Consider the following 24,304-nt stretch of genomic DNA (forward strand, 5'->3'; position numbering starts at 1 on the left):
TCCAAGTTTCTCTTTAATAGAAACCATTGTTAACACAAGCTTTTTTGTTCCTTTTTGGACTGTGTTATCACAGTTGCTCAGTAATTGGTTAATACACTTGCTTGCCCACAGCATAAACACTCTCAAGTCATTCACCAAGTGTCACAGCAGACACTTACCCTCTGGGGACCGTTTTTCAAGTTCTGGTGGCAGTGGAGGCTCTGTGACACTGGTGTGTCGGGAGTTACAAGGAGGAAAACCTCTCTGAGTAACATCCTGTTTGTGACGGAGCTGCCTCGTGCTCCATCACACCAAACCATCCCGGACAGACCTGCACCTCCTGGTTCCTGCAGCCCACAGCCCGGGCTAGGGCAGCAGCTGGGCCATGGAATTCACCAACTCAAGAGCTGTGGGCCATCACAGAGCACCTGAGTGTTCACCTTCAGTGTGGGTGACCTGGCGAGGGACTGGCATCAAACACCACCCCGCCACAGGGGCAGGGCACTGCATGGATCACACAGGACAACACAATCCCTTCAAACTCATCTCTAGCCCAGCACACGCTCACAGCACTGCCTCTCAGAGCTGAGATAATCAGCCACTGTGGTGGCAGGCTAAGGACATCACCATCCTTCTGGGGGACCGTCTTTCCACACACTTCTAATTATGAGAAGACTGAGCAGCCACCTGGGGTTCACTGTGCTAAAGCAGTGGGGTTTATACCAACATGTAACGACCTGCACACTTCTGACAAACAACTGGAACCACACACAGAACTGATCACTGCAGGAAGGTGGGGTTTAACTAGTTTTCACCACTTTTGACAACACTAAGCTACAGTAATCTTTCATACATTAGCATCAGCTCACATTTACAGATACACTGCTTCAGTCACCAGTATGAAAATGCAGGCAATGACAAAAATCAGGCTGAAAGCACCTACACTCGTATCAACCCCACTCCAAATTCTGTACACATCACCAGAATTCTTCTTGTAAGACTGCATGAGCAATGCTGTTTCTTAGCCTATGAGGACTTCATCAACTTTTTCCTCACCTATTACTGTGCTTGGACTTTTCCCGGTCTTTGTCCTTGTCCTTCTTGTGCTCTTTATGCCGGTGTTCTCGGTCTTTGTGTTTATCTTTGTGTTTGTGAGAATCTGTAAGCAGAGAGACAAAACAAAAGAAATTAAACTGGGGGAAAGCTCCACACCTCCCCTGTGAACATCTAGATTTTTCCCCACCCTACACTAGCATTGCCGTGATTCAAAATTTTGCAACAAAAAATCTCAGTTTCAGAGGTCCTAAATGGATTCATTGTTCCTGCAGCACAAGTTAATTCATCTTGGCAACAGCTGCACTTGCATGGTCTTTAGTTCAACGACCTTTAAATGCTTTGCAGACCTGAAGAAATGCAACCCTTCCATTCAGTGGGTATGTGTGGCTACAGCAAGTTCAACCTTATTTGCCAGATGGGCAGCCTGGCCTCCTATGCCTTTAAGTATTTCACCTCAAAAACATGATAAGGACAGAAAAACAAAGCATAAAGATGAAGTGTTAGGCCTGCTGAATCCCAGAATTCAGACTGCTACTTCCACAAGTATTTAGTCTAGACAAAGCATCCCTCCCCTCTCCCCCCTCTGAATTAAAACCATTTTATTCTTATCCCCAAGAGCACATGACATGACAGGCAGACAGCGAGGAAAGCAGGGAGTAACGGGGGAAGATGAAAAGAAAGGGCGAAAAGAAAAGAGCACTAGGATTTCTCTCCTCCTCTTCTGCAGGAGACACCTCCCTCTGGAAACATCCCCACCAACAAAACCCAACCTGGCAGCAGTCATGAGCTGTGTTGGTGGTCACCCACGCACACAGGGTAGGGCTGGTCCCAACCATGGGACAGGTCAGAAATGGGAGTTGGCACTCAAGTCAATCTGCCTGAACACAGTCATTTCATTGCTATCAGTTTCTACTCTGAGTGACACTTCCCATCCTCAATGACAACCGCACTGCACAATAAAGCCCTTTAAAGCACCAAGGAAATGGATTCAGGACAGAAAGAGAAACGCAGTTGAATTGTAAATAAACTCATTTACAGGCATTTTTAGGCCCTTACATGTTCTTCATAAGCAGATTAAAAGGCAGATGAGGCTACAGGAGCACCTCAAACCCACCTCAAGGGGCACTGCCATTTACAATCAAGGTCAGTGTGATGCTGGGGGTAACCTGTGCACACCCAAAGACTCACCCCAGGTTTTGTTTTGAACATGCTTCTCAAAGCAACCAAAATTAAGTAAGCTGCTCAGAAAGGCTGTGCTGGCTTTGGCATCTGTTTTCAGATACTACACCAGAATTTCCACCAGATACCTTGGATGTGGGGCAGTAATGCTTAATTAATTGTAAAGATGTCGTGCCTCTAAAAAAGCTCCTATACCTGCACTAAGAATAGGAAACGGCAACAAAAGGATTTTGTGACTTTCAAGGCCCATGGGAAATGCACCGCAGAGCCAGGAACGAGCCTCATCCTCCTGACTGCAAGCCTTTCGCCACAAATCCATTTTTCTCCTTAACTGACACCAGCTCTTGTAACCTCTAAGCATTCCCATGGATTTCGTGGAAACATACCCAACGGTCCCATTCCCACAGCACACGGTTTCAGCCTATGGCTTTCTGTAACTTCAGGGAATTGCTTTCAGACACCTGCAGCAAGACAACTCCAACCTCCAGGGGGGTGCTGGCACTGCAGCCTCCAAGGTGCTTTGTGCACCTTTCCTCCACCCTCCTGAACTCAGTGACACTGCCACTGCTTTGGGGCACACAGCGGGGACATTTGAAGCACGAGGTTTAGTTTGCTGTATTTTGATATACAGGCACGTGGCAGGTTATGTGAAACATTTGGTGTTCCAGAGCATGAAGCACCTCAGAGGTTTCAAGCACCTAAAAAGCCGAATCTCCTCCACGGCAGGCAGGGTTTGCAGGCATCTCTGGCAAACTGTGTGGGGACCCCACACCCACGGGCTCTGAACTGCCAAGCAGCAATTTCCCCAAACCCTTCTTCCCACCAGGACAACACACATTTCACTGGCAAAAAATGTTTCTGCAGTGCATTTCACACTTGTGATTCTTCAGTTCAGCCAGTAGCTGGAAGCTCTGGCTGTTTGCAAACTGCCTGGGGTTTATTCCACAGAGAGTTTACTCACTGATTCCTGCAGCGAACAGCCAGCTATTTACACTTGATGAATAGGTAAATTGCGAGAGAAATCACGGTGATGCTATACATAGAACTAGGTACAGTCCCTGTATAACACACTCGCTTTTCAGGGAGGCACATACCAACACAGAATCAATTTTTTTCTACCAACCAATCGATGGAAAACGTGTGTGACTGTGCTCAATGCTGTTCTTTTAGAGCTCAGAGCCACGTGATGACTTTTCACAAAAAAAGGAGCAGAAAACAGAACAGTTTACCTTGATCACCATATTCCCTTCCAGCTGAGTTGTGCTTTACAGCTGAAATTAATATTTGCTCTCGCAAAGCGGCTCCAGGGCTGTACCCTGGAAGTGCTGCAGTCAGACATCTCTTTCCTCAATCCTTGCCCATGCTTACAGTGATTTGGTATTTTCAGACAAATGAAGCAGCAAAAAGAAGTGCCTGACCAGTTAAACTAGCTCTGCATGCTGGGATTTGTCATGGGACAGCTTTCCTTTGCTGCCTACCACAGGATTTCTAGCAGGCAAGTGTTTCTAGCACAGAGGTGTTCTGGCTCAGAGACGGCCACGGTGCCTGGGGAACAGCAGGTTGTGCACATGGTCTCAAAAGAAGAAGGGAAAAGATGTCAAGGGAGAGGTATCTGGTGTTTCTCATACGGGACAACACTTTAAATTTGGTACTTCCGTGGAGGTCTACCTCCCAGGCACGTCTCCTAAGGATTAAATTATTCTGAAACATTTGCCTAGAATTCAGACTCAGCAATGGTGTTGCTTTCTGACACAATGCCATGAGGTAGGTTAAGAATGAAGACTTCAAAAGACTTTATTAAATAGTCTTGAACTGACATATGCATGTCCTCAGAAGGCATTACAGCTCCTGTTCTTTCTTTTTTTACTGAGGGTTGAGCTGGATGAAGCTCAGGAGACAGGCTCATTAAAAAGGACAGAATTTTTTTTTTTTTTTTTTTTGGCATTCTACACAAAAATGCTTTGTCAGACTGGCTTTATCTAGGAGTCCAAGCTGATGGTTACTTGGTGGCTGACAAGAAACAAGTTTAGCCATTTCACTCCCATTTGTGTATCCACTTCCCAGGAACTGATGCAGCATCACCTCGCAGTGAACTACAACAGCCTGCCCTGGGAACGGGGCCACCTCACGCCAGGCCTCATCAGCACAGAGGCAATCAGCAGGAAGTGCTCCTGTCTGTAATGTATCTCCCTTGATATATTTAGCATATTGATTCCTAGAAGAATCTTCCAGCCTCCAGTAACTCTCTCCCAGCTTGCAGCTGATTAGCAGTTGACTAAGTCCAGCCTCACATCAGCTACAGAAAGAGCTCTGACATTATCACACATTCAGACTTGTTTCCTGCCTTTTATGTCTTCCATTAAGCACGTCTGTTCCCTTTAACACTAAACAAGGAGATAAATACTACTCCTTCTCCAAGAAGGTTAGCAAAATCCACTGCCTACTGTGAGCAAAGTTCAACCCCTCCAAAGCTCGTGTGACATTTAAACATTTCAGAAAATGCAAAGTCTCTCTTCAGCACCAAGGTTACAGCGGGGACAGGGGTTATGCTCACTGGGCAAGGATCCATCACCCCTGAGGCTTTCCCTTCAGCATCCTCTAACCCAAACAGAGCTTTTGGCATCTCCTCTGTTCTAGAAAGCTTGATGTCTCTGGCACTGGATCTCTGTCTGCTAATGCTGAGCCTGGTACGTCTCCAAAAGATTACCGCAGTCCCTGGACTATTCCTGCCATTCCCTGCACCTCCAACAATCACGAGCAGCTCTGCATTTTTGTACGTTGATTCATCTTTTGACTCTGTTAGATTAGAAGGGCGCTGATTTAAGGATGGGAAATTGTAAGCACTGCTGGTCTGTGGCTCTGTGCTGTTCCCCCGGGGAAAGGCTGACTCACAGCCCTATTTGCAATACTTGTGTACACGTAGGACTGAGCAGGGCAGTTTTACTCTTTACCCAGGAACGGAGCTCTAAAAGGTCAGGCAGCTCTAACTGCAGCATGGCAAGAACAGGGATGAAATCAAAGGAAGCCTTTTCCAGCAGGGAGTTGTCACCTGGAGAGGAAGAGTCCCAAGGGACAGCAAAGGCGAGCGGGTCCCCTTTCCTAACGAGAACAACCCCTGGCTTAATTAGTCTGGTGACTAAACAATTATGTGGGACTGTGCTGTTTTATTCATGAGCCAAATTCATCTGCTTTAAAAACACTTTTGAACACCCGTCTCTGCACACCTCCCAAAATACCATTTACATGTCACAGTCAAGGGAAGTCGGGCTACTTCCTACAGTTATATTCCAGTTTTGACAGCAACTTTTCTAATAAAATACTGAAATCAGAGAGGGGTTTAAGTTCTTTCATGTCCAATCAGTACAGCTGTCAAGAGAGTATCGCTGGCACATGATAAAGGATGCTACAGATGCCATTTTAGCCCACTTTTATCCCACTCCATCATTTTGCACTGGGGGAAAAGAAGGATGTGAGCACAATCTGGTTCCTTCTCATTTCTCCTAAATTAAGCGAGATAGCTGGCAAATTAACACCTGGTAACCCCAATGTCTGGTCAACAGTAGCTTTTCCAGGTAAATATTAGCCTTCCAGATTTGCTGCCTTTTGGTTCAGCTTCTAAGTTTTAATGGGCACAATTTGAATAGCTCATTAACCTGCTTACAGAGAGGTTTCTTTGTTCTTCTGAAATGTTTTACTACATTCTGGGGACGAGTACTTCTTGTATTTTCCTTCTGGTTTCAGCAACATCCCAATTTCTTTTCCTCTCATTAAGCAGCCTAGAAATACCTTACTGCTGTGTATGCTGGTATTTTATCTGTTTGAAGCTTCAATCTCAATACTTCTCTACACTGATGTCCAAAAAGGCTCTTTAAGCTTTCTGGATTCTTGGGAACAAAATCTGTGGCCAAATCTGCGGGCACAGCATGAAAAATTCATCCCATTACCAACTAAGGAAAACATTTTTAACTTCTTGTTGCTCCAGTAACATTTCTGCTTCAGATGGGTGGCTGAAATGTGTGCCCTAAGCCCAGTGCCTCAGTGTTATGTGTTACATGAGAAGCACAGCAGCTCTCAAGGCTTTCAGGCACGTTGGTGTGTACCAGCATTGCATTCTCTCTACTACTCAAAGTACGAGCAAGAAAGCCCTTTGCTACCAGCACAGGGGACGTGAATGATGAAACCAGCAGGGTCTTTTCAGCCTCTCCTTCGGAAAGGAGGAGAGAGTCTTAAAAAAGACTTCTCCAGTTCCACTGCTAAATTATGCAGCTGGAAGGGAGGTAACTCTGTCCCACTGGATTAGGTTCAAAAGCTGGTCAAGTTCAAAAACTCCTGTCAGTCCCTTCTCAGCTGAACCACCATCTCCTTCTTGTACCACGTACTCCACAAGAGCCTTTTTACTATTTAGGCTGATTTCCTTCTCACCCGTTGCGATGCAAGAGTAAGCAATGGAAAAAGCCACTGTATGGCCCAAATGAAACAATTTTAGTGATTTTTTTCCTCCCCCACAGGCTCTCCTCATAAGCAGTCATCTTAAAATTCAGATTATCTGGAAAAGGCTTCCTACTTTCAAGTTACTTAAATCTTATGATTTCTTTACTGCTTTGCCAAATCATATTATTTTTAGAGTTTTAACTTCTTATATGTTGGATATAAATAAAGACTACTATTAAAATTATCGCGGTTCAGTTGCTGAAATGATGCCAGGGAGGGCTACAAATGTTCAAACAAGTGAATGTAGTCCAAGGTGTCTAAAATATTATTCATGTTCCTGGCAAAGAACACGTACTTTTGCCCCTGGCAACTGATCAGAATGGTTTAGTGTTGTGCTAACTTTTACAATCTGCAGATACCAGCTAGCAGGAGCGTAACATTGAGTCCTTATCCAAGATCTTTAACACAGATAGTGACAGGGTTACAGCAGATTACCTAAACTGGCAACAGTAATCCCGTGTGAAAAGGTCACTCTACGAGGTTCTGGTCAATTTATAAATCTCACCTGAGAAAGCAACCACTGTGCTGAGACAAGAAAGCCCATTTGCAGACCCCATATGGCTCAGAGCAACCACTATATGGGGTACATGGCACAGGGGACCAGGACCCTCACTGTTAGGTGATAACTCTGGGTGAGCCATCTGACTTTACATGTTTTGATTTGGCAATTTTAAAAGGATGAACAATAAATCCCACCTAACTAGTCTGCAAGAGGTTTAAACCTTTCTGAAATACTTGTATTCCAGTTAGAGGAAGTCACATTATGATCATGGTGTTCCAGCAATTGATTACACAACATTTCTGGAATTTATTTAAGCATTTTATTTATTTAAAGACTGACATTGCTGTAGCCCAGAAAAGGGGGAGGAAAAGCTACTGGACAGAAAACAGAGCTGCATCCAGGTATAGGAGACAACACCTCTCCCTTTACAGCAGGGCAGACAAAGAAAACAGAACTGTAGGTATGAAAGCCACAGAAACTGAAAAACCTCTCTAGGCACCTTCAAGTGTCAAAAGCAGAAAGCCATAGCCAGAAGGCATTGTTAGGAGAGATGATGGCATTGGGGATGATACACTGGAGCAGAAAACCATAATCTAAAATAAACTTCTCATGTGACACGGGATGTGTCACTTACTGGCCCTATTTACACAACTACAGAATACACACAAAACATTTACCCTGGAAAGGGACTGCAGGTCTGTTTGCTGTGCTGGTTTATTTCCACAATAACTCCCTGCAAAACATTTGGGTTCCTGAAATGAGAGAGACTGAAACAGCGAGGCCATGATTTGAGTGCCCCATAACCCAAGCCTGACATTCAATAGCAGAAGAGGGATCTCGGTTTTCAGTCAAGAAGGGAAAGAAAGTACAATGAAACTGAAGCAAGACTGTCTGGCTTCTGCTTCCTCATTTAATAATGGCACACATATACATTTCAAAAGCAACTTGACACAAACCCCTTTATCAGTGTCTCTTTAGATAGCTCCACAATCAACATCGCTACAGAAATCTAAGTCCTTAAAATCCTTCTTGAAGTGAAATTCAAATGAAATAAATTACTGTGCTATCACAAGCTTATTTCACTTCAGGTGCCTTGCTGGGTCAGGTGCAGCAGTTCAGACACTTCAGCAGCGCCCACTGTTTCCATCCACAAACCAGATAAAATCTGAGTTTTATATTTAATGAAAAACAGCTAAATTAACTTAGTCTAAAAACAAGGGGAAGAACACACAAAGCAGCTCTTGGTTGTGAAGCTTAGATCTGCAGTCATTCATTTTCTAATCACACAAGGGAAGAAATGGAGGGGAAAAGGCGTGAAAGCTCAAAAAGGGAGCCTGGGGAAGTACAGCAGAGCAACCAAACAGCTTTTCCTTTCTAAGGCAGGAACTTTATTACTAAAAGTAAAACTCCACCAGAGTGCATTCTTCCTTTTTCTAAGAACTCAAATGAAGAAATACAGCACAACTGAATAGATTTGAGTCCATTTATTTTCCATATTGACTTTGAGAGAAAACTTGTTCTGGGCTGAGCCAGAATCGACCACACCACACGGTAACCAATTCTGCCAAAGCCTGAAAACTTGGTACTTCTGATAGAAACTGAGTCAAACCAATGACCTTACAGCCCCTCTCCACACTTCAGCAGTTACTTGAGGCAAAAGATACTACAGGGCCAGACATATTATGTCTTTTTCCTTAAAAGGACTGTTCTGGGAAACTTGGCTACAGAACAAGACAGACCCCTTGGTTACTGCATTCTTCGTTAATTTTGTAAGTTGAAGGCCCAGTATTCCTTGCTTTTGAACAGAGAGAAACCTGTGGGATGACTTGGTGATGAATCCTGATAGGAGAATAGATGGACAGAGAACAGAACTGTCTCCAGCCACGCTCTGTCCTTTCCAACAGCTCCACCAACTTCCCAAGGAGTTCCACTTGTGCTCCGGTAAAGTTTTAGTATCAAGCAGGGATATTGCACTGCTTTTTAAAATCATGAAGTTTGCAAAACAGGATCAATGCACCTTTTGCTCCACTGAAACCCCTGCAGTGTAAGGAAGGAAGGTGAAACAACATGATGGCTCTGCCAACAGGGAGAGAGCGTGCTGGGCACAGGACCAAGGCAGGCTGGGCACACAACTGCTTCATCCACCCCAAACGCTAAAACCTTACCATGGGGAGGTTGAGGAGGCCAGAAAAACCCCTGACTGATCACTCCTATCTCGAAGCCTTTGGGATATGAAGTTAACCTGAAGCAAATGTCACTGCTGGCATTTCATCAATCTCACCCAGCCTGCAGAAGCTGGGGGGGTAAGGCAAGATGTGCTGCATCAGCCTCTTCAGAAAGAGGACTGACACTCTGAGTGCACATGTTTTGATGAGCCATTCTTCGAATTTTTTTCAGACACACTGGATTAATTGCTTATTTTCTGTGCACCTCATTTTTTCACCTGATGGGGAAGTAGCTAATATTCCATGGGTAATTAATGCTCAAGTAATTGAGATAGCTGGGTGGTACAAAGCGATGCTGACCTTAAGAAACTGCTACACTCCGAGCATTTTGCAGCAGAACAACAAATGGTGTAGACAGCAGCAGCAAGTTTAATGACTTGTCAGCACCTTTTACACAGCCTCTTCTCCAAGAGGTGGCACGTTCACATACGCCTGGCCCACAGATCTTATTTGCTGTGTAACAAATGCATAAAATCACTGCGAGTAAAATTGCAGTAGACAATATTACACAAATGACAAGTCCAAGGAAGCCTTATAAAGCATGAAAATACATGTTTGATCAGCACAGAGAGGCTAAATTAATAGCTGCTTCTTACACATGCCAAAGGGCTCCCAACCGAGAGGCAACAATGAAGTTTCAATCCATTATTTGCATTCAAAACCAAAAAAGTTCCATGTGAACAAAAACATGTGTTTCCAGGGATTCCCAAGATGTAAAACATTCTCCTGTAATTGTATAAATAAGACTGAAACCCATTAGTATGTTTCCACTAACAAAGTAGAATAAAACAGAACAGCAAATTAAAACTTCAGGGAAATGACCGGCGTCAGTGAACAGCTTAAAATGCTGCTGTGCTGGCATGAGAGAGAGGAGAGGCCAGAGTAGCCTCCTAAGGAAACAAGAGCAAACCCACTCCTGTCCCAAGTGATATTTATTCTTATAAGGCTACACTTTCATGAGCAGAAGTGCTTATTTTCCATCGCCTCCACCATTCAGAAATTGAATTCCTTGCCTTCCCTTACTCGGGTAGAAATAGTTTCAACAATTTTTTTCCTATTGCTTTATGAGTCTACACCCACGAGAATAAACAAAGGTCTGAGCTGCATGTCCATTTTTAAAGAAGTAGCAAAACTGAAGATACACTTTAGCCTCCAGTTTTAACAGCCATGGCCCATCACTTCTGCACATCAGGAGGCCAGGAGGAGGCAGAGAGCGGGATCCAGGAAAAATGAGCTTGATCATAGTTACCTCTTAGGTTCCAAAACACTTACTGCAGCTCCAGCTGTATTTGCATTTGTTAATAAACGTGTACAGAGGACTGAGATGCTGGAGGACTGACAGGTATGTGTAAGGACCTGCAGTGAATGTGGCTGTTACAAATCAACTCACAGAAAACAGTTTTGATAATAGTAACAGCCAGGTTCCTTATGGATTTTAGATCTACTAATACTAAAAAAAACTTCTACTCCACCATCTCACCTCAGGCTTTTCCAAATTCTCACCCATTTCTTCCCTATTGCAAACAGCCAGCACGGCAGGACGGACAGACTCGCTGGGAAGGCTGGACAATGGTTCACAAACCAGTCTGGCATCCAGGGGTGCAAAACTAGTTTAAAATTATGAAAGAAGGTAAAACTTTAGGGCATTCAAATAGATAATGCAAGGGGGACTAATCCTATTTTCAGAGTTAGAAAGAAACCAACCTTTAGCACAGATCCACGGCTTAGCACAGAAACTGTCACGCGGTGCTGTCACACAAAACCTTTTCCCGGGAAGAGACAAAGGGAGGGATGTACCCACTGCATTGAGGGGTGTATGTGCTGGAGACAGAGACAGAAAGAACTGCTCAGGGTCACCCACGAGTCGCCCAGCAGAAAGAACCAGGGGTGCTCACCTCTGGGGAACCAGGGCAGAAGGCAAACAGGGCAAGCCCGGCATTTACAGCCCTGTTTAGACTTGGGACTGCAGGAGATAACCTATCCTTTACTTCATCGTTATCTAAAGTAAAATGGTTCACTTAACCCTTCCTTTTCTGGTCTGCAGGAATCCTTTTCCTTCTGGCTAACAGACGGGCCCCAGAATTTTGGGGACAACACACTGCTCTTCATCAATCCCCTCTCACGAAGGATGTGCAAGCCAGGGTGGACTGGAGCACCAAGTGAATGTTCACCAGAGACCCCTCAGCTCCTTGGTTGCTCCTGGGCTCTGAGAAGCTCAGCCTGTGCTCAGCTGCAGCACAGCAATCAAGCCCAGCTCTCAAGCGAGCCGTGCAGGGGCTGCATCACCAGCACAGGCAGGTGGCTGAGTCACCTCCCTGAGATCTGCCCCAGGAACAGCTCTGAAGAGTTACTTCAGCACAGTGGGTCAAGAGCAAAGAGAATCCTTTGGTGCAATCTGTCACAACTTCACACTGCAGAGAACTTCATGTTCCGTTCTCCATCCCCAGACTGAGTCAGTGCCCCCAGCACAAGCTCCTTCCGCCTCCAAATGCTCTTTATGCCATCATTAGACTAGAGAGGTGCAAACAGCACAGTTTGTGATGTACAGTCAACAGCTGATTACTGAATGCAAACTTACAAGGTGAACCAGCAGAAAATAGGGGCAAACAACCGTAATTCTTAGTCCTTAGGGAGGATGAGAGAAACTGTAGCCATGTTAAAAAATAGGTTGATATTTTGGGGCGTGAGATTTTAAGTTTTAATGATTTTAAAACCTGCGCTAAACAGGAAAACTGCTGTGCTGTCAGGAGTAATTACACTGCGATGATGTCAACTATAAAAACATTCTCCCTTGCTGGCTGTGTAAACCACCACTGCTCTTGGATTCACCGAAAAGAAGGTTTTTGTAGCGACTACCCGAAATCCCAACAATTCCTCAGCACAAGAATGATGAGCCAGCAGAGGCTCACATGGAGCCTGTATTCACACCAACACCACACGAGGACAGGGCTGTTGTGTTTGACTGTCCTGGGTTTGACCCACAAGGGCTCCCCCCCCAAGCAAAAATTTCATCCCAGATCAAAAAAGAGGCAGTTGCACTGAAGTGCCTGTCTTGCAGCAGTGGATGCCCAGCCTCTGTCAGCAGCCAGGATCACACACTTCAGACACATGGGAGTGGTGCTCAGCGGCCTCGGGGGAGAGGCTCTAATGGCATTTGCTCAAAGCCTTTTATTAACCATCCCTCGACACCATGGTGTGGCTTTGGCCAGAGCTGGTCTCCTGCTTGTTGCAGGGAGGAAAGACTTAAGAGGCAGTACCCTTGGGAACAAGGGCCTCTGCAGTGGGTTTAGAGTGTAAACTGAAGCTGCAACACAAAAAAGTGGTTGGTAGAAGCTTTAAATCACCTCTGCCAAGCTTTACACGCTGAAGTCAGACAATTCTCCTACTCCCTGTTTAATACCATTCCTATTAAGTTGAACTTATGGGGTAATCATGGACAAAGTCCTAGAAAAAGTTTGTTTCAGAAGACCAAGCACCTGTTTTTAAACACACTCAAGCTGGTTCCTCACGGTAGGAGCAACTCCCACACTGATCCCAGCTGGGTTTTTGGTTGGGTTTTGTTTGTTTATTTTTTCTTCCTAATTACAGTCATTTCTTTCAAGTATAGGGCTGCACTGGATGGATACAGCCCGATTTCACCTCTGCCCCCACTGTGGGTGAGTTAAGGGATCGCTCACCCACAACAGGCCCATCCCAGCAGTGTCTGCAAGCACCTCCTCACCAGATGCAATTCCCCTGCCTGAAGGGGACATTACCACAGGTAGCAGAGGAGAAGAATCCAGCTAAAACACAAGGGAAATGTTTAAGGACAGTCGAGATTTTTGCACTTACAACCGTACTCGTGAGTCTTCTGAAATGAAGGGAAAGAGGACTAGAAAGAAGCATCAGCACAGTAGGGTAGGACACAGTAGCTTTAAAATAAGACTACGATTGCAATACTTTAGTAAGTACAGCTCCTAGCTACAGTGCACTAAATTCCACTGGAAGTCTTCAATTTACACCAGCAGACACAAAATGTTACTTCCAGTCACTGATTTTAATCTCTTCATGCAGCTGTAATCTGTTTATTTTGTTAAATCCAGGTCAAATCTCACTAGCTGGCAACTGTTAAATCATACCAATAGCTACCTGAATACAAAATGTAACCTATTGACTGAGGATAAAAGGCTGTGGTTACCTTTTTATGCACAATACCCTCCTAGTTTTTCCAATTAAAAAACTCCATGCAATATATTACCAGTTTGGTGAGGCTCTTTGCCGGGTTCTGTTTGTTTGTGTGGGTTTGGGTTTTGTTTGTTTGTTTTTTAAACTAGTGGCTGGAATCTTTGGATGGAATGCAGAGCCAACATTTCCAGATTCCACCTCACACAGAAATCAAATCTGCCTTGAATGTGACGTGAAGGGGAGAAAACATTTATGTTTTATAACATTTTATTTCACATCTAATAGTAAAAGGTAACATTTTATTTCACATCTAAAGTCTATTAAAAGAAATCAAGCATAGTCCTTAAAAATGGAACTGAATCAATTGCTTCTGGTTACCTCGTTCCTCCATTTTAAGAATACTCCTTTCTTTACCTATGCAGAAATGACTATGTGTGAAAACAGCTTTCCCTTTTCAGCTCTCAAATGTCCTCCCTACCCCAGTCACTAAAGAGCTGTTTGAACCAAAGGAAATAAGCTGCCAGTGCAGAGTGTCATCAAAGTTCATTTATCACTGCACTTCAAACTCCAAGTGCTTAACTAATGACTCCCATCATATCAGAGGTTCTGCTTTACAGCTACTGCAACACAATCACATTCTCTACTTTTCAAGTTTCTGAACATGAAACCTAGTATTATTTAAATAATTTTAAAAGGTTGATTGGTGACAGGGTTAGAAACATGTTTGAAACATGTTGAAAATGTTTAAATGTTTAAACTATGAGAGCTACAGAAGCAACCACAGAGACTCTGTTATTCCTCTTTATTACAGCCCAAAGTAAGAAAACCAAGTTATAAAGCTTGATTTCCGGGGTATTCCAATGAAAAAAATTAAGAAATATTTATTATATCCACTTGATTACTTGACAGCAGAAACAGGCAAAGGAAACAAGATGAACATCTAAGACTATTTACGATCTCATCATTTATTCCTGAGTGATTCAGCTATGAGGCTAGGAAATATTTTAAGTTTCTTGGCTGCCAGTTTTATATACATTGAGACAAATATTTTAAAAGTGATTACGATTCTCACTAGAGTCAATGCATCTGTTACAATTTATTATCAATTTTACATGAAGGACTAACACCACCCTGAAAGCTGCAGCCACTCCAGCTGATTTAGCAGTTTGCTGCTGCACAAAGAGCCCGGAGCAGCAGCTGTGCAGTTCCCTCCTATCCTCATCTTCCAAGTAATTCAAGCCTGTGCCTGACAAAACCACTCCTGGGAGTGGAAGCACCATCCAGGTACCCAGCAGAGCAAGGCTCGCTCTCCTCAGAGCAAGTTCAGCCGTCCCCAGGAGTGCTCAGCAGCCCCAGCAGTTCCTGAAACCGCAGTAACTCCAACAGCTTAAATGCACTTGGGTTTCATGCACCTCAATGACGTTGTTTTGCAAGTTTTAAAGTTATTTTTGGACTAGCAATTACTTTACTTCCTGTACTCCAGTCCCTAGCAGACCAGGAAAAACTCCCTCTTTTTCCTGTGGTCACCTTTTCCTTGTTCCCACCAGACGCAAAAAGGCACCAAGAGTCAAACCCCAGAGCCTTAAGCTTTCATTTATGATTGTGGCAGTACTAAGCAAAGCCTGTAAGCAGGAAAACTACATGAGGAGTAGCCCTAATACCACCAGAAAAAGTTAATATGAATAACCTACTCCGAAAAAAAAGCAAATTATATACTTTATTTCAAATGCTCTTCCCAAAACTAAGCAGCCCCACGGACAGATCAAGATACTCCTGGAGAAAGAGGTTTAATAAAATGAAAAATTAAGCAACAGCTTGTAACAGGAATACTTTTATTCTAATGATGGTGCACTAAATACTTCGTCTCCAACTAACCTGGAGTAAGTTCAAGCTGGTTCCCTAAGGACACCTGTCTGCCTCCTTCCTAAGGACCAGAGAAACAGTTCAGCATAGGTTTTCACAACAGGAGACTGAGTATGAGTTACTTGAGATTAAAATATAAAACAAGACACTTTCTGTCACTACAGTCTCTGAGACAAGTCCTGGAACCCTGTCTGCCAGCACTTCACAGTGAGACAGCTACCCTGATACAGCAACTGCCATTTTCCTTTTGCAGTGAAAGCCACAAGCACAGACAAGCAAAACAAGGAGATAATTTGCTAAATACCGAGCATTATATGTTAAGAAATAAAAATCTACCTTCCCTACAGTGAGAAGTGTGCAGTTAAGGTCAAGTGCAGCATTTGTTCCATCAGAAGGTGCTTTATGAACCGCGTGCACGTCTGATGTACAAGGGTAATTCCGGCTGGATTAAGCACATGGGAAAACTGCAGCGACCCAGGGGAGGAAACATCACCTGACTCTGGGTGTACAAAGACACTCGACAACATTAAGTCTGAGGCCTTTTTGGAGTACCAATCTCCTCCGGTAATTTGATCTGAATCTAAATCTGTAGGTAAATAAACCCAGTGGGATGACAGGCTTTGGGAAATCACATCCTGCAGTTCGCAGAGCACTCACCACACCGTGGAGCAGTGCAGGTGTAGGACGTGGACACCTGGGAGTGATGGGCAGGAGGCAGTTAAGGTTTAAGAAAGAGCTTATGGGGTGAGGGACCGAGCAAGTGCCACTGACACCTCCTGACCAAATGACACCAACTTCAGAACATGGAAATAACAAACCCAGGAGAAACTCAGAAATGACACAAATCTGCATGAAGTTTTAAGCCTTCAAATGCTCCACGGATGCTTAGAAGAAAGTCCTTCAACATCAGATCTTTCCAGAACTGAAAACCAGGGGAAAACGTACTTTTCCAGCCTCTGAAGCTACTATGATAAAAATTACCATTCTACTTGTTTGTAGTCCACATACTACAATATTTTTGAAATACTTTTTCAAGTACTGAGGAAAAACAACTAAAGAGAGGGCTTGTTTGACTCTGGCCACCTACAGAGCTAATTGTCAATGACTAAATCCAGAGTTCTTACGAGATTAAACTGTTAATATACAGAAAAAGACAGTATAAAAACTCATCTTAGAAAAAAAAAATCACACACTAACAAATTCCCTCTGGGATTCAAGTTTCTTATTCTGGATTAGAGTCTGAGCATGAGGCTCCTGTGCCTGAGTGAATGGATGGGGTATTTACAAAAACAGAGAAAAAACACAAAAACTTAAATTAAAACCAAACTAATTCTGCCGTTAATAAATGAGGTTCCCATCTGTTTTGAGCACTGTTTCATGTTATTGTGAAATACAGCTACAGGGGATTTATTTCACAAAACAATGCTCCACAGCTTCATTCCCTACAAAGGAAACCATTTAAAAATACACACTAAGTTCAGCACACAAAGACTCAGCAAACCTCCTGATCCCTCCGAAATGTGGCCACGGTGTCAGCATCCCTTCCCACCCTCACCAAGTGCACTGAGGAGTGGGGGGCAAAGCCCAAGCACAGATCAGCTCCCAGGAGATCCTAAGAGATCCAATCCCCCTCCTGAACTCCTCTCCCTGCTGTCAGCACCAGCTTACCCTGACCAGATTCAGTTGGTGAGCAGAGACAACACTGGCAGTTTTAAAGAAAATTCTATCAGATTCCCCAAAGAGGCAAATAGAGGGCTGCAAGAGAGGCCCACGGGCACAGAGAAGGAATATTTTAGCTCAGGCTATGGTTCAGCAGTAAAATCACTTTCTCCTGTACACAACAAGCTCATGCTTTGACGGCGAGGCAGAGCAGAACCATCAAGTGAGTATCATGCATCAGGGCACAGGAGTCTCAACAACAGGGCTGGGCACCAGGGAAGGGGCAAACGTGTCAGACACAAGGCAGTGCTTCAAGAACAACAGCTTTACACCTTCATTTGGGACACCAAAAAACAACAGACTCACAAATTCAACTGCTTCTGCCTTTTGCCCGTTGATGCAATTCCAGAATTAAATTACTGGGATAGCCAGTTTATTGCTAGCTGCTGCCTCCATCCCCTGCAAGACAAGCTACAGACTGGGGCAAAAAAAACTCCACCGTGCTGGGCTCTCCCAGGACTGACATGCTGACAACTAAAGCTGCCAGGCACAGAGCACCAAGGGCCAAGCTGGACTTTATATAAGAGGTACAGTCTTTTATATAAAAGGAACAGTCTAAACCCAGAAAGCAGCTTCCTTTAGACACAGGTGATGCTGAATAAGCCTACTTGATGATAAAAGAAAAACATTGTTCATGACAGCTACCAAACTCCAGAGAGCAGCATATTTTCAATTAGAGGACTGTATCGACTCATAAAAACAGGTATTTCAAGGACAGCTCACTTGTGTTCCCTAATGAAGTGCAGGTGACATACACAGCTATGACAACGTGACTCAGACAAGATGCTGGCTCTTCTGGGAGCCTTCTTGATTTTGGAGTAGGAAGGAGACAGGAGGACATTAGAAAGCAAAAGTGTAAAAGGCTTTTGAAAAAAATGCATGTTCTCCACATTCACTTCCAAAGGTATCCTGGACAGATGGAGAGATGTTGATCTGATGGAGCAAGACAAAGTTGCCCAAACACCCACACGGCTCCAGGATGACAACTTGCAAGTATCAGAGTTAACAGCACTGACACCCAGACTCTGATTTGTGCCAGTGTTTGCTTACTAACAAGATGGATGAAAATGACACCTACAACAGCATTGGGCAACGCCACAGAAGTTAATCAAGGTCACTGTTGTTATGAGTTCATCTCCTGCACTGCATTTGAGTTCACATGAACCTACTGCCTCTGGATATGGCCACTTACCCTGGAACACAACTTGCACCTCAGTTTTTCTACTGCAGAAAGCTCTTTATCCCTGAGGTGCACTGTTACCACACTGAAGGAATCTCATCCTCAGCTCCAACCTGTGCTAAAAGCTAAGAGTAGAGGGGAAATGCCAGGAAGGAAACCTAACCTGATCCACATATCAGGGGCTTTGCTGTGCACAAGCAGCACTGCCACAGATACAGCACATTTTAACGGCCTCAGTGACATTCCTGGTCCTCAAAAGAAAAGCAGGCAGCCTTTTATTCCCCATCTGGTGGTCATTAAGTCTAGAGAACAAACCTCAGAGTACGTCACTAGTGCTACTCCATCCCTCCATTTTGTACATGCTGCTGGTGTTGCAATGAATCATCCCCTCACATGGATCTCCAAAGGGCTCCAGCTCCCAGTTTCCCAAACGGCTACACTAAACTGGAGAGTGCTCGTCTAACTTGTAAGGTGCCTTCCTAAGGCAAGTTTAAACCAGTTCCTGCCCATCCCAGCTATTTTATCTCTCCAAAAACTGATCTTACTCACACATTTGCCAGCATTCACAAACTGGCAGAAGGCATAATTTGCTCTTCCTCTTGCTCCAGGCCCATTTAGGAGACACTCATACCAAGGTATGGTGCAAGAGGCTGAAGTACCTGATACCAGAACCCTGCACACAGACCAGGAAACCACTGTCTCCCTACTGCAAATCCAGTGATTTCATTAATTGCAAAACCCAGCATGCAACATTTGTAATTTGTATTGTACCATACGTATTTGTAAAATAATGAACACCTCAGCTCCTGAGATGAGATCTGCATATATGGAAAAATTACAATATACGATAGAACTGCAGAAGCTCCTGTTTTTTTGTGTTGCCCTTTGCTAAGCACCTCAGCCTTCAGCTGGAGAGGGAATTAAAAATCAGAAGCAATGTCCAAGATGGAACTGAATCTCAGTCCTAGCCAGACAGCTTTGTATCTATTTCTGTGCTGGAAGAAATCATTCCCACCACGTTCTGGTTTCTCCAGCTCGAGAAGAACACAGCACTCCCTCTTCTCCCACTGTGTTGCCTATTTAAACAGTCCAGTCTCAGGACAGGATAACAATGTATAGCACAAAGGACCTTAAGCACAGACACAGCACCCATGAGTAACAGAATGTCCCCAGTGCTCCCTGCCTTCAGCTTCCAAAGGCTCTCTTCACATCCAGCCCTTCATCCCCACAGCGCCAGGCACTACAGATGATTCTGCACAGAACCAGAAGCTAGAATAGGAATTGCCAACTTTCCAGCTACAAATCTCCCAAAGGACATCCACTTGCCACCACTGCAGAGCAGAGGAAGGAAGACAGCCCTCCCACTTGGTTATCAGGTCTCCAAACCACCTCATGCCAAAAGCTCTGTAACAGGCTGTCTTGTCCCCTGCCACCAGCTGTACTTCCCCACTCCCAAAACTCTGCTTACAGACCACAAAAATACAAGTTTTCAGTTGTGCTACCTGACTGCAGAAATCCCTGCATTTCAGTCAGAAGATCACTACATGTTTCTCAACTACAACAGACACTTAGTGTAGTTCAAATGGAACACCCCACAAAAGTCAAGAGCCTTCTCTCCTAAAAGGTCTTTATAGGCCACCTCTCCAAAACAAGAAAGTGCAGCCTCCGAGGAAGAGCAGCAGCTGTATTGACGAGTCTGGCCTCTGTTCAAGGACTGAAATAAGCCTGGAGTAGCAATCCATTGCCATCAATAAAGAGTTCAACTGAAGTACACTGCCCTGGCCCTGAAACCCAGGTCATCCATTCCACGCTCCGTGCCCAGGAAAAGCCACCGTGCTGCCGTTCCATTGGAAACGTGTAGGGAAGGGAAGAGACAAATCAAAGAAAAAAACTTCTGCAGAACACGAGTTCATGCTCTTGTGTGTCAGAAGCAGTGTTAGGCAATAGAGCACAAGCGACAAAGGCCAGGAAAAAATTAAAAAGTTATCTGGGTGCAGCAAGCTGACAAGACAACACTTCAAAAATCACAAAGCACTTGGTAAAACTCATTCCACATAAAAACAGTGCTCAAGCAGCGGGTTTCAGACAGGACAAAATGTATGCAGCCCTATCCATTTCAACATGAGAACTCATGTTTCATTTGTTCTTATCATTTATTCCCAAGCACAGCAAAACACTCATTACTGAGATCCTAGATGCTTGCTGCCAAAATTAATAGGACCGTGCAAATCAATGCCTGGGATTACAAAATGAGCAGCAAGTAGCAAAAGTCACCAGGGTCTTATTTTTAGAAAATCAATGAAAAATAGCATTACGGGAGGAAAATGGACATTTTGAAGGATCAGAACTATGCCTTCATTGAGAATCTAGGAGTGTTTCTTCCCCAAATAAAGCTGCACTATCTGCTGAATACTCCGTGTGTGTAAGAGACTGTCAGCTGTACAGTGCAGCTGATGAGACCCAACAGGCACTTAGCTAGTTGTCTAAACAACTAAAACATCAGTGTCTTACCAACATTATTCTCATCCCAACTCCAAAACACAGCACTGTACCAGCTACTACAAAGACACTAAACTCTACCCCAGCAGAAACCAGGACACCAGCACAGAGCGTGTGTTTAATGGACACTGCCCAACATGGGTCACACAGACCCATCAAAATACTGTAGGGAAGCTACAAGTACACTCCAAGCTCTCCTGAGGCAGACAGAAATTGGTCTCTCCCCAGCCACGGAAAGATGCAGCCAGCTGTAGAATTACACTGCTGCAGCACTGAATTCCATGAATGTCCATCTGTCCTATACATGGAATGGTCTGTGCTGGGCAGAGCCACCAAGACAAACCTTCACCTTTCAGTGGGCACCACGAAGCTCAGCACTCTGCAGTACTGAGAGAGAAGGGAGCCATTGTCTTGATAACACTCCCTAAAAAGCTCCTTCGCTGACGAAGGTATGAGATAAAAATACATACAGGGACACCCACACAGCTCACAACTGCACAAAGCATATGGCAAGACGGTGAACGTGAACAAATAACTCACGTCAAAGATATCGATAAGGAATTCAAAAAGATCTACCGATCGGAAGCTTTGTGGGAAGCAACTTTTGTCTCTCTAAGACTGACAGAAGCCTCCTAATAAAACCATTTCCTAGCAGCCTGATGCTGTCCCTCTTTACCCTGCTCTTATCCCAATTTCAGAAGTTACTGCCTTCAAACTTAAAAAGGAATTTCAGGGGTTTCAGTCCTTCAGGTGGAGACACAGGTTGTTGTTCTCGGGGAGGCATTGTCTGCCGGGGCTGAATGACAAGCACCTACACTAACTCTCCTGCTGTGCCTCCCGTGAGCCTGCACTGCCCCCATCCCATCGAGATAAGCACTTCAGACTTTTGCCAGCCCCCGCCTCCAAAGCTTCCCAAGACAGGAAGGAGTAAGGAATGATCCGCGCTGCCCATCCTTGGGACTCCTTCACTCTGGAAACTGGCACATTCAAAACAGAGCAGCTGCCACTGCAAGTCAATCGTCCAGACTGAACTATACTGCGACCACTCTTGAAGAGGAGCTTTCTGTGCAGAGTATTTTATTCTTTAGGAGAGACAGCCCCTGAGATGATGGAAAACATCACCAGAGCTCTGTGATAACACCAGCAAATCTGTGAGGCAACTCTTGTTTGAACCACTGTCCCTCTTCTACTCATCCTTCCTCATTACAGGACTCCATCTCTATTAACAGGGAACTAATTGCCAAGGTCTCCCACTTCCCCACAGGCATCAAGTCTGATCTCCACCAGTTGTGCTGGAGGATCTCCCAGAATACTGTTTGTTGCAAGGACTGCCACAAAACCGTGTTTCCTATCACTGCTCCTGCTGACAGACACTGAGGTTTAACAAAATCCTACTTTTAATACCAACAATTCTCAGACTTCTTTGAGACAAGTATGTGCTACAAAAGAACAGGATCCAGGAGGACTGCCTGCAGCTCCATATTCTCCTCTGTCATTCCCACGTCTGGAGCGCTCGCTCGTTCATCAGTTGAGCAACTACAGAAGTCAAAATTAGAACCCAAATTTCCACTTGAAAACACGCATGTATGCTCGTATTTCTAAAGCCAGCAGCAATTCTCTACCACTCTTTATACCTTGCAGGTCACAAGAATCCAAAATTAACTTCACCCTTTCTTTTCATGTCACCTTCCAAATGTCTTAACTCTCTCTGTGACACCAGCAGGTATCACTGCAGCTGACTAAGAGCATTGGTTTAAAAAGCAAACACTCAAGACAAAAATATTTCTAACTATAAACCTCATTAAATCCACTGGAACTATTTAGTATTTATGTCAGCCAGGACATTTTGAACAAATGCTGTGCTAAAAATACTGTAGTCTCATACACACCGGGAAACCACTACTACAGTGTGTTCAGCTGAGCTAGGGAATAGCAGGAGCCTGCAGCAGAAAAGGCTCTCTCTGCTCTGCCCAGAACAAACAGCACTTCCACACTGCAGGAATTCCAGAGTGCAGCAATGATGGACAGTGGAAGCCAGAGCACACGTGGAGGGAGCTCCCTGGAGCAGGCAGTTAATGGCAGAGTAGGGACAGCAGTAACTGGGAATAGGGTTTAAACGGAATAATCCCACTGCGGCCACAAAGTGGGGTTGGAACTGGTTTTCTACTGCTTTTTTTTTTCAGAAGACCAGGACAGCAGCACACTCCCTGCTGAAGCGACAGCAAGGCCACAGCCTTCTCCTGTTGTGTTAACAGGAGGAACATTGTGGAACCCAAGGCTGATCCACATTTTGATGATCCCTATTGAAATGCTGGCTCCGAACAGAGAGTCCTGCAGGGAGCAGGTACAGCAGGGCAGATCTGTCATCTGCTCTGTCAGAAGGGACAGGCCCAGGAGAGCAAGCTGATAAACACTGATCTCTGCAGGAGATCAGGCAGGACACAACACATAACCCTACACAGATTTTGCTCCCATGTTTCAGAGTGTGAGGATCTCTGTAAAATGTGGGGCAGTTTCTATAAAATTGGCAGCTGCAAAGCCAATTCAGTTTAATAAGCCAATAAATATTTGTGAATGACTGCATGTCTTACAAGGAACTGAGAAATTACATCAGCATAACCAGCTCAAGCAGACTCAAAAGAGAACTGTCCAATCTTGAAAGGCCACAGGAAAAAAAAAAATCTGCACTGATTTCCTAGGTTAAATTGTATTTTTCTTAAATAGTCACTGTGACATTAAAGCCCATCCCTGCAGTCCCATAACAAAAAAGATACACTGTCAGCGCTCCGCTGATTTTAGCAGAACTACAGCAACTTACAACACCAGGAACAATCTGACCTGGAGCCTCCCTCTAATAGGGCAGTGGCTTGTGCTATTTCAGCAGGTATTACTTTAACAGGAATCCAGTGAAATCATTAACAGAGGAATTTGAGTCAATGAGATGTTAAGTACTTGCTATAATTACATATTATTGCAGTTTCTGCTGACAGTTGCAGAAACCTTCAGGAGGTTGGAATTCAATGAACTATCTAACGAATATCTGAAGTCACACTTGTAAATGAAATTAAATCTGAATTGTGCTCAATCACGTTTATGAGCTGTGCATCTAATTTATGTGAAGCCATGCAAAAAAAAGCACACTTTTACATTGGTCTCCCGGTGTGTTTTACAAAGTAAACAAAATAGTCCTGATAACACTCTAATAACAATAGAGTGATTAACACTGTAGCAAAAGGAAAAACATCTTAAGCAAACCTGCTAGAAGAAGGAAGCACACGGGCCATTAACCCCCAAAACACATCTTCCAGCACATTTAAGTAATTCTGCTGAGTTTTAACAAGAACACAAGTTGGCCGCAGCTCACAGAAGCTCACTCAACTCCCCACTCCCACAAGACACCCATCAGGTTTTAACCCGATTGCTGAATGTGTCAGAACAATTAACACA

General features: G+C 44.3%; 1 protein-coding gene across 1 annotated transcript in view; it reads right to left on the reverse strand.

Moving 5' to 3' along the window:
• TOP1 (DNA topoisomerase I) overlaps positions 1 to 24,304 on the reverse strand; it is a 63,097-nt gene that overhangs the window by 33,509 nt on the left and 5,284 nt on the right. The window contains exon 3 of the mRNA XM_027885092.1: positions 1,036 to 1,138. Coding sequence (XP_027740893.1) covers positions 1,036 to 1,138 — 103 coding nt within the window. The remainder of the gene's footprint in view (positions 1 to 1,035; positions 1,139 to 24,304) is intronic.

The sequence above is a fragment of the Empidonax traillii genome, unplaced genomic scaffold (genome assembly GCF_003031625.1).
Source record: "Empidonax traillii isolate 1590-97213 ecotype Southwest subspecies unplaced genomic scaffold, ASM303162v1 scaffold160:size908849, whole genome shotgun sequence".
In the NCBI taxonomy this organism is placed as follows: domain Eukaryota; kingdom Metazoa; phylum Chordata; class Aves; order Passeriformes; family Tyrannidae; genus Empidonax; species Empidonax traillii.